Consider the following 14,586-nt stretch of genomic DNA (forward strand, 5'->3'; position numbering starts at 1 on the left):
GGGGCGAGGCGGGGTGACTTTTCATTTCAACCTCGCTGCGGCGTGGCCACTTTAGATTGCCTCGACGACTGCGTGGGATATTATTCCAACTTTCGGAGGCGTATTTTTTTGCATGTCAAACATGTCGTTATGTGTACAATACAATACATTTCCGTATTGTCGTGGGAGACTCCTTCCTTTCTGCCTCTGGCTGACCTTCTATTGTGAGTTGCTTGGAGACCGCTCGCCAACTCTCCAAAGCAGCATCCCTCGACATAGCCAACCTCCATTTGCCTTAGCCCCTTCACGCCGGGCCCTCCTTTTATTCCGCTCGCATATCAAACGCGCGCTCGGTGTCTTGTCGTATTCATGCCCGCTGCCGCCGCTGCAGTTTTGCTGGTGTCAGGGTAACGGGGGAGACGCACGCACGCACGCACGCACGCACGCACGCACGCACGCACGCCCACCTACCTTTATTCACAGCGTTTCCATTGTCCCCCCTGGTTCATTCATACACGCCTTTGGCCTTGGGATGGATACATCTTGGCTCATTGTGCTCCTTCATGCGCTTTTACCATCGATCGCTCGCTGCCGTGTTAATGTTCACGTGACAATCGGCGCAGAACAAAATGGCCTATCGATCAGGGAGGCCCTGCACTGAGTGTTCGCCTGCCTGTGTTTTTTTTTTTTTTTTTTTTTTTAATTAGTTTTTTTTCTTTTTGGGGAAAATGGGGGGGGGGGCGCTAATGCGTGTGGTTTGACTGGCGCTGCACCTGTGTCACGGACGCTGAATGCAAGCGACATGTCAGTCTTAACGAGCCAATTTATGGGTTGGCGGCAAGGTCCTTGGAGAGCCTTTTCATCTTAGAGGCGTTCCGATGAGAAGAAGAGCTTGCAGGAGCTGAAGGAGGCATCCTGCTTGGGAAAGGAAAAGGCGCAATGGCCAAACATCCTTGTCCCATTTCTTGCCGCTTGTCCTCATTAGGGTGGCGGCTGAGCTGGAGTCTGACTTTGAGCGAGAGGCAAGGTACATCCCGGAATGGTCGCCCATCAATGTCAAGGCATATGGCGACAAACAATAGACCAGTTGCCAGCATACCATTCAAAGGTTTAGGGGTCACCAGTAATTGTTTTTATATAGAAAAGCACTTTTTTGTGACCTCATCTCGAGTATAGTTCTCATTAATGTTATCTGAATTGGAAAAAATCATTTCTAATGGACTGATCGCTAGTTAATGTCGAGGACGCATATCGACTAGTTGGCATCCGATCGCAAGGCACTTATAGTCAAGCGTTCTTTTGCTCTGTTTTTACGGACGATGTAGATTTTACAACAACAAATGTCGTTTTTGTATTCAACCCTTACAAGCACAGTGGCCACGACAGCGGACAGCTAAAAGTTGCTTTGGCCTATACTAGTTAATCTCCAAAAATCTTTGCTATAAATCATCAAATCAAATCATCATGCATGAAAGGGTTAATGCGCTTATATTGTTTCAAGAGTAAAATAGGAGCAATAGGGGGACCGTGCTGCCGCCGGCCAACATGATTCCCGTTAATTAAGGCGCGCGCCTACGTCGCTAATGAGCCTCCTGTAATGAAGGACCTCCTTCAAGGTGACTGCAAGACGCGCACAGGCCGGAATGTTCATCAAACGCTTTTCATCCCCCTTGACTCCCCGGCGACCGAGCGCGTTTGCCGCAACAAGTGTGGCGCCGTGTCCGAGCGAGCGCCCGGGCAACGAGAATGCGCCGGCAGCCTCGTTTTGCTTTTATCCTTGGCATCCATTCAACTGGCGCCCAGACGTGATGATCATGAATACAAAAATCATCAGATGCAGAAAGGCAATTCATCGTCGGCTAATGAGGAGCACCGTCGGCACATTCTGCCTCCACAACGATATTGCTCTGTCAACAACATCTTCGTTGCTTCACAAACGACCACTACGGTTCATTCCATCCCTCAATCTGCAGAAGACGTGTTTCAAAGAATCGTCTTTAGTGCGTCAATGTCATTTTTGATGTTGTGCCTGAAGCTGTGAGATCCGGTCAACAGTTTTTGTTTTTTTTCCCTCTTGATTTTGCCCTTTAGCAACCAAGGATGTCAAGTGCCACACGATCCACGCAAGATTTGCCTGTGATCTGACGTTTGAGTCTTAAGTTTAAGTGAGTGAATATGTCTCAATAATAGGGTCCAAAATAGATATTAAACACCTTCAATATTTACGACGAAAAATCTCCGTGAGCGGGGAAAACCGACGACTCGGTGAAATGTGACATTGATGTAGCCAATCAAAGAAGCGCCCTGACTGGGGAACAAAGAAGTGGCCTTCAATAAAGACAAACATGTCGTTTCCCAGACGGCAAAAAGTATTTTCCAAAGCAAGTCTTTTTTGGTGACATCAGCATTCTTCAACGCTCTCATCTGTGGTCTCTTTGCAAACACTTTGGAAACATCGACCGAGTGGCAGCTCGTAACTCAAAAAGTCACAAGTTGGGGCACTCGAGTCAAGGTACCAACCACTGCAAATGTCTGATGAGGTGATAGGGAAGCCGAACTCTGTGTAAAAGTGCGTGATGCCTCGGTACGGGTTTAAACCGCCAAACACGAAAAGAAGAAACCGGCAAAGAATGTCTCGGGACAATTGAGCCTATCCGCAGAAAAAGTCTGGTGAGAGGATCCCGACCGAGTCTGGCGCAAATTCCTCGACGTGGCGCCAGTCTTCTTGTCATTCGTCCTCGGCAGAATGTTGACTTTTTAAATTGACAGGCTTGAAAGTGTCAGGGACATCCACGTTAGCAGAGACTTTGTGGTGGAGATCCCGCCTCCGGAATCCTTTTTGGTCGCTTAAGCTCGGCCCCTTAAGGTCTCCTTTGACCCTTTTCAGTGGCCCGCGGCTCCCTTTTTTCTTATTTGATCTCTTTCGGTCCACTTAGGTCCACCTTGGTCCATTTTGGATCCTTTAGGTGTCCTGTGAGTTCCTTCAGTCAACTTTTGGTCTTCTTTTGTGCCCTTCAGCCACCTTCGGTCTCCCGCAGTTTCCCTTTGTCGTCGTTGGGCCCTTCACTCCTGAAGATCTCCTTTGGGACCCTTCGTCCCACTATGGTCTCCTCTGTTGTCTTTTGGCCCCTTTTGGTATCATTTGGACCCCCTTCTCCCCCCAATGGTCTCCCTTGGTTCCCCCTCTTCATCAGTGTTGAGCACGTGGGCACGGTCACGACCTTGACCGGACACCAAGATCTCTGCCGAGCCGGCCCGGTCCGAAAACCGCGGCGGCACTTCCTGAGGGCGATTAGGAATAAGCACATCGGCCGGACCCGACAGTCGCAGAACAGTACTTACTCGGCTCCACCAGACTCTATCGGCGCGGCGCGGCGCTGCTGCTCCCATTCACTCGTCTCCAATGGCGCCCATTCCGACGACTGCTGGCCAGTATTACCGTAGGCAACGTTTGCGGCACGCGTACATTGACGCATTGCTCTTGAGTCCGTGGATGCCGCAGCCGTATTGGATGTGGCAAAGTCGAGCCATTTTGCCTTTGATTGTTTTATGTCATTCCGACTCCATTGTAGATGGAGCTCCAATGGGCCACCCGGTTCAAGCCAACGTTGGCATCTTCGTCGTGTATCGGACTCTGCAGCTAATATATGATTTTCTGTGGTAAGGCTGTGGTATAGGCTGTTGTAGAATCAAATCCAATCATTTCTTCATATTTTTAGTGTCTTAGTGATCAACAAGTCAACATAATATTTCACAACACAAAAACAGCTACTGTTATAAAAAAGGAGAAACCTCATGAAAAAAAGCATTTATCTTTTACACCTAAATATGCTCCCAATTGCATTTTCTATGCCCATACATTGGTTCTAAAGGAATTTGTATTCTATTCTATTCTATTCTATTCTATTCTATCTGGAGGGCAAAAATAAAAACTAAGAAAAAGAAGATGCAAAGCGCACAAACAAGACGAAAAACAGACATGAAAAAGGGAACACAAAAGGTCAGCTGGGCTCTTTTTTCAAAGCGTGTTAAAAACGAGCCTGCCGCCATTTAATTAAAACAAAAATGGCTGGGAGGCTTTCTAATACAGACACTTGCGAAGCTCACAAAGAGTCAACTTTTCACTTGGCGGCGTCAGAAAAGGAAGGTCAAAGTCAATTGAGGACTTTTTTTTGTCACTTTTCACATTTAATTTGGCCTCAGCTCAAGCCTATTATCACGCACAAGGGCAGCGTGCTCAAAGGCGCTTGCAATATCCAGTTTGCAATTTTCTTATTCACGCCTTTATCAAAGACCAACATTTCCACCAGAAAGCATTCAGGGTCTGCTTGGTGGCGGGAATCGCGTTTTGGCTCGGACACTCGGGGACAATCCGATGCCGGAATGCCGCAAATAAGAATTGCAATTTAAGCGGCAACAAGACCGAGAATCATTTGATTCAACAAAGTGAAGTGGCTGATTGAGAGTTTAACAGTCAAAACGAAGCTTCTCCTTTGATATGATCATCAATTCAATTCATTCTCATGCAAATTGCACAAAGGTATTGACGGTAAAAGATGACAACTCGTTGCGGTTTGCTTTTTCGTCTCACAGTTCACCACATTTGGGGTTTGAATCTGGGCCTTCCGGTATGGCGTTTGCCGTCCTCTTGGGCCCTCGCAATCTTCCCTGTTTTGCACTCCTGTGGCCCCCCTCCTTCGTTCTCCCTTGGCCCTCTTTGATCCCACCCGATATTCTCCTCTTTGGTCATCTTTGTCCTCCATCGGTCACTTTCAACCACCTTTGCTTTCAGTTGTCCCCCTTGGCCTCCGGCAGTCCTCTTTGCACCCTTTGGCCTCCTTCTGTCCCCAAATTGGTCACCTTTATCTATCTTTAGGTCCCCCCGTCCGTCCCCTCTTTGTTCTTCTTGTCCACCTTTGGCCACCTTGATTCCTCTTTGGCCCCCTTCGGTTGCCCCAGCAGTCCCGTGTTGGTCTATTTTGGCATCCTCTTGACCTTCTTCAGTCCCCTTCAGCAGCCTTTGGTGCCCCCAATCTTTCCTGATTTGGTTTTCCTTTGGCCTCCTTCTGTTCCCATGGGGCCCCGTCTACCCTCTTTGGCCCTGCTTGTCCTTCTTTTGTCACCTTGAGCTACCCCATCAGACCATCAGACATCGTTTTGGTCTTCTTTGGGCCCCTTTTGGCCTGCTTTGTCCCTTTGGTCCCCCATTGGATCCATTTTGATCACCTTTGGCCTCCCTCAGTCCTCGTTCTGCCCCCATTAGTCTCCCTAACTCCCCTTTGGTCAATTTTCACCCCCCTTTTGGTCCCCCAACCAGACCCTTTTGGCCCCCTTCAGTCCCTCTTTATCCCCATTTGGGTGCTGCTGCTCCTGTTGCGGCTGTTGACAGCTCCAGCTGTCTCCTCGCCTGCATGGTCACCACACGCACACACTCAAACACACACACACACACACCCACACACACACACGCACACACGCAAGTGCACAGCTTATAACGTAGCAGCATAGTTGAATACAATTAACGCTTACAAGGAAGTAAGCACGAGTCAGTAAAATGTCCTCAATGCTATTCAAGGAGTGTGTTTGTGCGTGTGTGTGTGTGTGTGTTTAATTAGATCTGTTAATGAATATTTCCTGTCGTCGCGCCCGCCTCGTATGCCAAGCGGGCTGAGCGCAAACAAACATGGCGAGAGGCATGCCAGGCATCCTCTCGTCGTAACGAGCCTCACAAATGACTGCCGAGAGTGCGCCCGCTATGCCCGCTATGCCGCTCGGAATCTCGTCAATCCTCGCCCGCTCGCGCCCGCCGCCTTCCTGTTGTAAACGCACTGATTAACGCTGCCAGCCAACATCACTTAGAGGGAAATGAAGATGATAGCCAAGAGCGGCATTTTCCTCTTTTTTTTTTTTTTTTTTTTGAAACGTGAAATGACTCTAACCTCGGGACGCCACAGGGACAAAAGTATTGGGACGCCTATAGTAACTGAAGCTTAAGGGGAGCAGTCTTCTTTCCTTTGCAGTCAAAGCATCTTACACTCTTCTGGGAAGACTTTCTGCAAGATATGGGATCAAAGAGGGGCCAATGGCATATAGAAAGGAGCCAAAGGAAGCCTAAATGGGGCTGAAGGATGCTAAAAGTGGACAAAGATGACCAAGGGAAACCCAAGAAAGGTGGCGAGGGAGACCAAAGGGGACAACCGGGGGTGGTAAAGGGAGACGAAGGAGACATAAGGGCCTGAAGGGAAACTGAAAGGAACCAACAGAGGCGGAAGTGGGGCAAAGGGAACCCAAAGAAGACTAAAAGGGACCAAATGTTGCCAATGAGGACAAAGGGAAACCAAAGGAGACCAAAGGGTGCCTAGGGACCAAAAGTGGCCAAGGAAAACTCAAGGTGACCAAGGGGGGGAATGAAGAAACCACATTGAGAAAGAAGAGGGGCCAAAGGTGGGTTAAAGTAAACTGCAAAGGAACAACGGAGTTGGAGGAGGGCAAATCAAACCCAACAAATACTAAACGGGACCGCAGGGGGCCAACGAGGACCACGGGAAACCAAACCAAGATCAAATGGGACTTGAGGGAGCTGAAGGAAACCAAAGGACACCCGAACAAGACCAAAGGGGACAAATGGGTGTGCCGAAGGCGGCTGAAGACAAGACAAAGGGACCAATGATGACTTAAGGGGGCAAAGGGCACCAAAATGACCGAAAACAAATAGGGCTGCGGGGGACATGGGAAACTGAAATCTTCATGTTTGCGTTGATTCTTTCAAAACGAGTTGGAACTGCCAATCTTTGCACTCAAGAATGCATGCAGATTACATTAGCAGCACACCCACGCACACACACACACACACACACACACACACACGCACACACTAATGGGTGTGCGTCCTTGGCAGTGATGCGCTGGAAGGCCTTTGGTAAATGGAGGGTCACGGTCGGGTCTTTGCCATCACGCGGCTGAACAAAAAAAACGAAACAAGAATGAGCGCACCGCGAGACAACAATCGCACACACCTGCTCGGGATCTTGACAACGACAATGATGCACAATAAGTAACATGCCGGGAAGGAAAGAAGGAAGGAAGGAAGGAAAGACGGAAGCACGGAGGAGGGCCGGAGGAGCTCAGACGCCGGGGGGCTACCGAGAAGACTCAAGACAATGTCGACGGATGTGAAAAGGACGACGGACTACAAATGACGTGAGTAGACCGCATTTGCTCCCGGGTAGAGGACACTTGGATGATCGATCGATCAATCTGTCCGTCTGTCTTGTCTTTCCATCTGTCCGGCCCTTCATAAAATCTTATCAGATCTGTGTGTCCATCCAGCTGTAAAGTCTTATAAAGATCTGTCTGTCCGTCCAACTGTCCGTCAAATCTTGTGAGCGCCATCCGTCCATCTGTTAGTAAATTCTTACCAGACCTGTTTGTCCGTCCACCCGTCCGTCCTTAAAGTTTCGTCAGATCCGTCTGTCTGTAAAAAACTAGCAGATTGACCTTGCCCTTGTCTGTCTGTTTGTCCATTAGGCCATAAAGTCTTAGGGCAGGGGTGCCCATTAAGTAGATGGGGAGCTCCCAGTATCTCGCACCGTGGATGGCCGCACCTCTCATGGCATTAACTCAATCACTTGCAGCCCTCCCACTTTTCGCCTATTTCTATAGATGTGAAACTTGTCACTTGCTTGACGTACAGGGCAGCCCGTCATATGTCACAAGTTTTGTCATGGGTTGTTAATGCAGTTATGCAAGGCGCACCAATGTTTTACATTTTTAGTATTTATCATTAAAAATAACAATAATAAAGCGGGCAGATCATTTGACGTGGCCATTTTAAAAGCGGAAGTCAAGGCAATTTTTTTTTTTTTTTTTTTTTTTTCCTCTTCCAGAATATGTTCTATGCAAGCCCACTAGTTGAAACAGGGCATTCTGATAAATAATGGCGGCCATTGTAAGTGACCCCGCCGAGGTGGAGCCGACCGGGCCCGCCATTGGAGGGAGGATCCCCGGCTGGAGGCCGTCCCCCGGTTGCAGTGGGGGTGGGTCCTGGGTCCTGTATGGCGGGTGCGAGGGGGGCTGGGCCCGGATTGGGTGCGAGTGAAGTGCGGCCGCCGCTCACTTTGCTCAAGGACTCGAGGAGGCTAGCGAGGAGAAGAAGCGGCTCTTCAGCCCGTCGCCGCGCTTCAATGACGCCCGGCGCGCCATCCTGGTGACGCCTCCGCCATGAGCTGCTTGGATGTGATGTACCAGGTGCTGGGAGCGCAGCCCTACTTCAGCCCCTACACGCCCTACCAGCAGCAGCAGCAGCAGCAGCAGCAGCAGCAGCGGCAGCAGCAGCGGCAGCAGCAGGAGGTATGCAAGTGCACATGCACACCACAACGTTACTTTCCAAACAAATTGTTTGATTGCAAAACTTGCTCAACTTCTACAAAATCAAAAAATGCAACGGCCAACCTGTCTTTTTCAATCGTTTTGCATTCTGCGTGAGCATCATTGTCTTTCTATTTTGTTGCTTTTAATGAAGAGCTACAAGTTAGTACGTTATGTCATATATTTTTAAACATGCGTGATCCAGAACGGACAAGAAAGCAAACTTGTGTCTTGCATTTCTCTAAAATGCATTTCTATTGGCTAACTATGTGACAATATCCCATTATTGTCCCATTATGTAATCTACAGTGATTTCATTCAAATTCAATGTTTTAGTACCGGTAGGTCATTGCTGATTCGCCACTAAAAATAATCAAATACATACTTGCACTTACCTCAGTGATTTCTTTTTTTTTTTTTTTTTTTCCAAAAATTCTAGCTACAAGAAATGAAAATATATACTACGAATATTTAACTGCGTTGTCAACAATGTTTTTTTGCTCATCCTTCCACTGGTGTTCATTGAAACTCAGGGTCATCTTTTCCTGACAAATAAATTCCACAACATCATTTCAGATCATTCTTATTTCATATTTGCCGGTTAGTATTTTGAACGGCCAATTAGCCAAAGCTCATTTCGACGTGGAAGCAGCATGTTTCGAAATACATGCCCTTACGCTCGGTGTTGCTCACATTCAACTTTTGGACATTTTGGCTGTCCGTTACATCGTGGTTCGTATTTCATTTTTGCTTGGTGGCATTTTTAAATTGGCTGAGATGGATTTTGTCTAAATGGGATCTTTTATGAATATGTTCTGTATATATCATTTTGTGTCACTAAACTCCGTGTGTGTGCACACCAGTTGAATTTTCAATTCCTATCAAAATTAATGTATTTTGTGTGTGTGTTTATATATATATATGTATATGTGTGTATATATATATGTATATGTGTGTGTATATATATATATATATATGTGTGTGTGTGTTGGCGTTTCTCATTAGTCAGATAAGTTCATCGAATCTTCATCACGCAAGTAATTAAGTATTGAAATAAGCTGCTTTCAGATTTTGTGCTAATGAGTTTGAAAAGCAATCAACTTTCTGCATACGCTGGTTAATTGATTGACTCCATACGAGCGAGCGCGCCTTAAAGGAAGGACACACACACACACACACACACACACTTTGATTCAAAAGTGTCGTTTATTTGTATAAGGTGCTTTGATCTGTTTTGGATAGAAATAAGCAGCTGAATAGAAGGCACAGTGAAGTTGTTTATTTCTCCTAAGAAAATCTCAATTTAAGTTGAAATGTATCATTTTAGTCTGTACAAATTCTTAAGAACTGGGGAGCAGCGTTTCCAAACTGAGGCTTGAGGACCGCCAATGATGAGTTTTTATTGGCGATAAATTGTACTGCAGCAAATGGCTGTCTTTTTTTTTCTCTCGGCTTCGGTTGTCGCTCGCCGCTTCGGTATTATTTGTGTTGCTGTTCCGGCAATACAAGATGGCATTCAGCAAATTGGTGACAGTTTGCAGAATCTGGCCGATTGTTGTCCTTTTTTGCGTGTAAGGCTTGAATTGTAAATCAAGAAGAAGAAAATAATTGCTTACAATCAAACTCAGAGCATTTTTCTTTTTTTTTTTTTAGTTGTAGTGATTCCTGCACGGGAGGAATCTGCTATGCGATCCTGAAACACGGACCTGAAACTCCTACTCAGATTGGAAACCTTTGATAGAAACACCGAGCCCAATTTGACACCGCAATCCTAATTTTAAACTCGCGTTTGAAACCAACTCGAGACTGAAACCCCAAACCAAGGTTAGGGTTTCAAGTCGGGGTTTCGGGTTTCAAGCAAAAGTTTCTAATTGGGGTTAGCCTTTCAAAGAAATGTTTGGAGTCTGGTTTGGGTTTGCAAAAGGCTGAAAGTGTTCCCGTTTGCTGTGGCAGAAGCTGGCCTTGGACTCCAAAATGCAAGTACCGCAGGACAGCGGCAGCGGCGGCCGCCTGGGCCCCCGCGGCCCCCCCACCATCAAGGAGGAAGACAAGGAGCTGCCCCCGGGGGCCGAGTACCTGAGCTCCCGCTGCGTCCTCTTCACGTATTTCCACGGGGACATCAGCGCCGTGGTCGACCAGCACTTCAGCCGCGCGCTCAGCCACGCCTCCTCGTCCTCGTCCTCGTCCGCGTCCGCGTCCGCGTCCTACCCCCCCGGCGGCCACAAGAGCCTCAAAGGTATGGCTGGACTTTGGGCTGCCTTCGGATGGGTGCCGTATAGACCGGCGGGTGGCAAACATTTGGAACCGAATAGCAGCGCAGTCAGAACAACAACAAAACAAAACCGTCCTGACCGACATTCCGATTCGCGAGCGTTCGTAAGACCAAGGTGTTCGTCAAAATGGTGACTGAGCTTTTATATCCCGAAAAGTGATTTGTTTGCAAAGGATTTGTTTCTAAATACGTGCTCCATGTTGCAAGATAACTGCTGAAAACGCGTGCAAAGACCGAGATGGATGTCGTCGTCGGTTCTGGAGCTATGGCGTCAAACTCTTTTTACGTTTTACTTTGGCGTTTTCCTGATTTGGGACCGTGGCTAAAGTGGCACTGCGGGATGCACTTTGTAGTCCGGCAAGAGTCTTCGACTCGCGTTATTTGCTCCCCAAAAAGCAAGATTGCGGAATGCAATGTGTCGGCTGTGTTGACCGTGGCCTAGTTGCCTCCTTAAGCTCCCGAGCAAGCGCGTCAGCGCTAATGACTTTGCCGAGCTTACCAATTGTCCTGACGCCAGCGCGGGCGCACGCAGCGCCGGCCTCCACCGAGGCCAACGTGTGCAGTGTGGCCAAAGCCCTTTCTAGATGGAAAAACAAACCTTTGCCAATGAACCCACACAAAGTGAAAACAAGCAGGGAACCAAGTCCAAACAACTTGGCGGGCACACTTGGGCAAGACGCGAGCGGCTGGAGGGCGCTGACACGAGAAGCAGGGCCGATGCCAACAGAAAATGCCTCAAATTTGAAGATTTGAGATGTAAACGTCCTTTGATGCCGCTCGTTTCTTTTTGTCTTTTTTTTCAGACGGCTCCTTCCCGATGAGCCAAAGAAATTTCCCGCCCTCCTTCTGGAACAGTTCCTATCCGTCTCCCGTCCCGTCCTCGCTGGCGAGCGCCCTGTCGGCCCCCCACTCGGAACTGGCCTTTGCCGCGGGGGACCCGTACGCCCCGTCGGCCCTCCACGGCCACCTGCACCAGGCCGGCGGCCCCGACGCCTGGCACCCGTCCCACCCGCACCACCACCACCATCCCTACTCGCTGGGGGGCGGCATGGGCGCGCCGGCCTCGCCGTACCCGCGGCCCGCCGTGCACGAGGTGTACGGCGCGGCGTTCGATCCGCGCTACGGCTCGCTGCTGGTGCCGTCCGTCAGGCCTCACCACCGCCTGGCGGCGGCCGGCGGCTCGGTGACGGCGGCGGCGGCGGCCGGCGGCGCGCCCTGCAACCTGGGCGGCAAAGGCGAGGCGGCCTGGAGCGGGACTTTCTCCGGGGTCGGAGAGATTGGACTCAACATGGACGCAGGTGAGAAACGCACATTTGAAATGAGATTTTGCCACCAGACTTTCTGTTCAGCAAAAGCCTACAAAGAAACACATTTCCCCACTAAAATGGTTGATTTTTGCTTTAACAGCTTCGTGTCCCATTTAGATTTGACCATAAAAGGCTGTCTTAGACCACAAAAACATAGACTTTAAAGCATACCTTTTGCAACTTTAATCAAATTCAAACTGCATTTTGCTGAAAAAGGCTCGTCCTACATGTACATGTTGCATTCGGTGATAAAATGTGTTTTGTTTTGTTATTTTGCTAACCTTCTACAGGGGCTACGGAAAGTATTCAGTATCAAGTACCCCTTGACATTTTTCACTTTCTGTGTCATTGCAGCCATTTGCCCAAATCTTAAAAGTTCCTTTTATTTTATATATATATATATATATATATGTATAAATATGTAGAAATGTTTGCAAATTGATTTAAAAAGAAAGATTGTTCAGCACCATCCCACTAATTAGGCCGATTTGTCAGACTGTCTGAATATCTTGCTATCGCCAATGATTCTGTTCATATAAATCTGCTTAAAGCAGTGGCCTCCAAATGGGATCTGGTTGTTTTGGCCAACTTTGCGCGTGCACCCGTCGTCTCGGAATGAAAATAAAACGCGAGCGGCCGCGTAACGAAGCAACAACATCGGCGGCGAAAAGCCCAATAAATTGAAGACGGATCGCGCCGGCTGTCGGCGTGGCTTTTGTGTCGCTTCACCCTTTCAGCGCCTTTCCCCCCCCCCCCCCCCCCTTTGATGCTTGCTGTTTGTCTTTTTCCGCTGCTGTCCTCTCAGGTCTGCAGATGCAGGACAAGAGCAAGGACTTGTACTGGTTCTAGACTCTTCCCTCCTTCACTCTGCTTCACTCTGACCGGGAAAAAAAAAAAGCACAACAGACAAAGTGACTGACGCTCTGCTTGCAGCAACCTGTGTTGACCGCCGACGCTTGAAAAGTCTCCATTGACTGCGACAAAGGCGGGATGGCGGTGCTGGGGAAAGGGGGGGCGGCGGGGCGACACTCGCATGGGAAAACAAACTGTCGTGGCGAAAGTTGTACTGGTTTCCAAAAGCCCCTGAAGCCGTGCCGAATTGGGCCGGCATTTATTTGCTCGTGACAGAAGTGGTCAAAACAAGTGAGCGCTGTGGCCGCGACTGAAGCGCATGTTCGCACCGCCAATGCGGCTTCACGCCTTCAGATGCTTTGTGATGAAGTGTGACAGCAACAACGATCGCAAAGGGGCTCAGCCATCTTAGTCTCAGGTCTCGGCCCGTTACTCAGCTTTCCCACTCTCCTGGCAAAATCGACCCCACACTCCCCTTTTGGCGAGGTAGCTGATGTCCAGGACGGCCGGGAGAAAGTCCGCCAGCCCGCCAGCCCGCCAGCCCGCCAGCCAGCTCCAATGGCTTGTGTGAAAGGGGCTACCTTCCGCAAATCTTCTGTTGTGTCCAATTTGTGGGCCAAATTTGCAGAAAATGTTTGCCCGGCTAAATGTGACATTGTCCCTGCTTTTTCCCTGTAAACAACTTTGACTTGCAATCATTTCCTCTTGGAACTCGGATGAGTCAAACTGTCTGCGTGAAAGGGGCTCTTTCTTCCAACTGCTTGCCTGCCCTGCAAAGTTTCTCACCATCAACAAAGCTCCAACAGCAGCCAGCTTCACGCTTGGGCTGAGCTGCTCCCCACTGCCAGCCTGCAACGCAACGCAACGCCCCCAACAGGCCCCACCCCAAAGTGGAACTCAACTTGCTCATGACCTCTGCTTTCCACGTCTTGGGCCCATTTGAACTAAAAAGTAGAGCGTGAAACGATTAGTCGACTAGTCGATGAGTCCACTTCACTACTCGGCATTGCCGTTTGAATCTTGATGTCGCTTTTTGGCATCTGGTGAACACTGACGGCATCCATCAAAATATTTCTTCACGTGAAACCGCTCTTTGGAGCAAAATAGTTGGGCTGGAAAAAAAATCGTCATCAACGTTCATCACTTTATACTTTCACTTTCTTCACTCAACTCCTACAAAAAAGTGGACTGGACTTTTGCAGAAGAAGCAAAAAAGGGATTTGAAAGTGGTTCGAATGTGAGCTTCACATTCACGCCTGCCGTGCAGACTGCAGGGGGCGGGGGGCGGGGGGCGAGGGGGCAGATTTCGGGAGCGTGCCACTCAGCTATTTGGGGCCACCCGCTGCCCCCGTGCAGCTGTCAACGACAGCTGCTCGTCGACCCGCCGCACATGCGCGCGCACGCACACACACACGCACAGTTGTAAATGGTCATACTTGTATATGAAGTTAATAAAGAAGAAGTATTTAGGATGGCAACTTCTGTGAAACGCAAGACATTCATGCGGGCGTGTGCGTGTCCATCCAGTGCAGCTGTGACATTGTAAATATTTTAATATATTGCCAAAAGTGATTTGGCGTGTGTACGTCTGTGTTGCTTTCTTGAGAAATAAATGAAGCAATGTTGACAATGTTGAAGTGCCTGCTAAATATGATTTCGTAACTTTTGTCACAGTCCTCGCTTTGAGTTTGACAGTTGCTCGTGACGCCTTCGGACGTGTTCTGGGTGGACATCGTGACGACAGCAAGGCAAAAAAAAAAAAAAAGTCATGAAGACAAATGTGCGTTAAACGTTGCACAAACCAACCAG

General features: G+C 48.8%; 1 protein-coding gene across 2 annotated transcripts; it reads left to right on the forward strand.

The window, feature by feature from the left end:
* The first annotated feature begins 5,896 nt into the window (after positions 1-5,896).
* Positions 5,897-14,350, forward strand: vgll2a (vestigial-like family member 2a). Of its 2 annotated transcripts, none has more exons than XM_086019020.1 (4): positions 5,897-8,328; positions 10,300-10,582; positions 11,422-11,916; positions 12,731-14,350. In XM_086019020.1, exons 1-4 carry the CDS (start codon positions 8,200-8,202, stop codon positions 12,772-12,774), a joined length of 951 nt encoding a protein of 316 aa, XP_085875146.1. In that variant the 5' UTR covers positions 5,897-8,199; the 3' UTR covers positions 12,775-14,350. The 2 variants fall into 2 exon arrangements, with proteins under 2 accessions (XP_085875146.1, XP_085875145.1); XM_086019019.1 differs by lacking the exon at positions 12,731-14,350 and having other exon boundaries at positions 5,897-7,179; positions 7,507-8,328; positions 11,422-12,363.
* The last annotated feature ends 236 nt before the right edge of the window (positions 14,351-14,586 follow it).

This window comes from Filicampus tigris, chromosome 20 (genome assembly GCF_054856515.1).
Source record: "Filicampus tigris isolate MCC_2025a chromosome 20, RoL_Ftig_1.0, whole genome shotgun sequence".
Classification (NCBI taxonomy): domain Eukaryota; kingdom Metazoa; phylum Chordata; class Actinopteri; order Syngnathiformes; family Syngnathidae; genus Filicampus; species Filicampus tigris.

Excerpts from the sequence above, each read along its gene's own strand:
- vgll2a (XM_086019019.1), top strand. The coding sequence starts at position 8,200 with ATGAGCTGCTTGGATGTGATGTACCAGGTGCTGGGAGCGCAGCCCTAC. Across the intron at positions 8,329-10,299 it reads AGCAGCGGCAGCAGCAGGAG|AAGCTGGCCTTGGACTCCAA; the intron begins GTATGCAAGTGC and ends TTGCTGTGGCAG. Across the intron at positions 10,583-11,421 it reads CGGCCACAAGAGCCTCAAAG|ACGGCTCCTTCCCGATGAGC; the intron begins GTATGGCTGGAC and ends CTTTTTTTTCAG.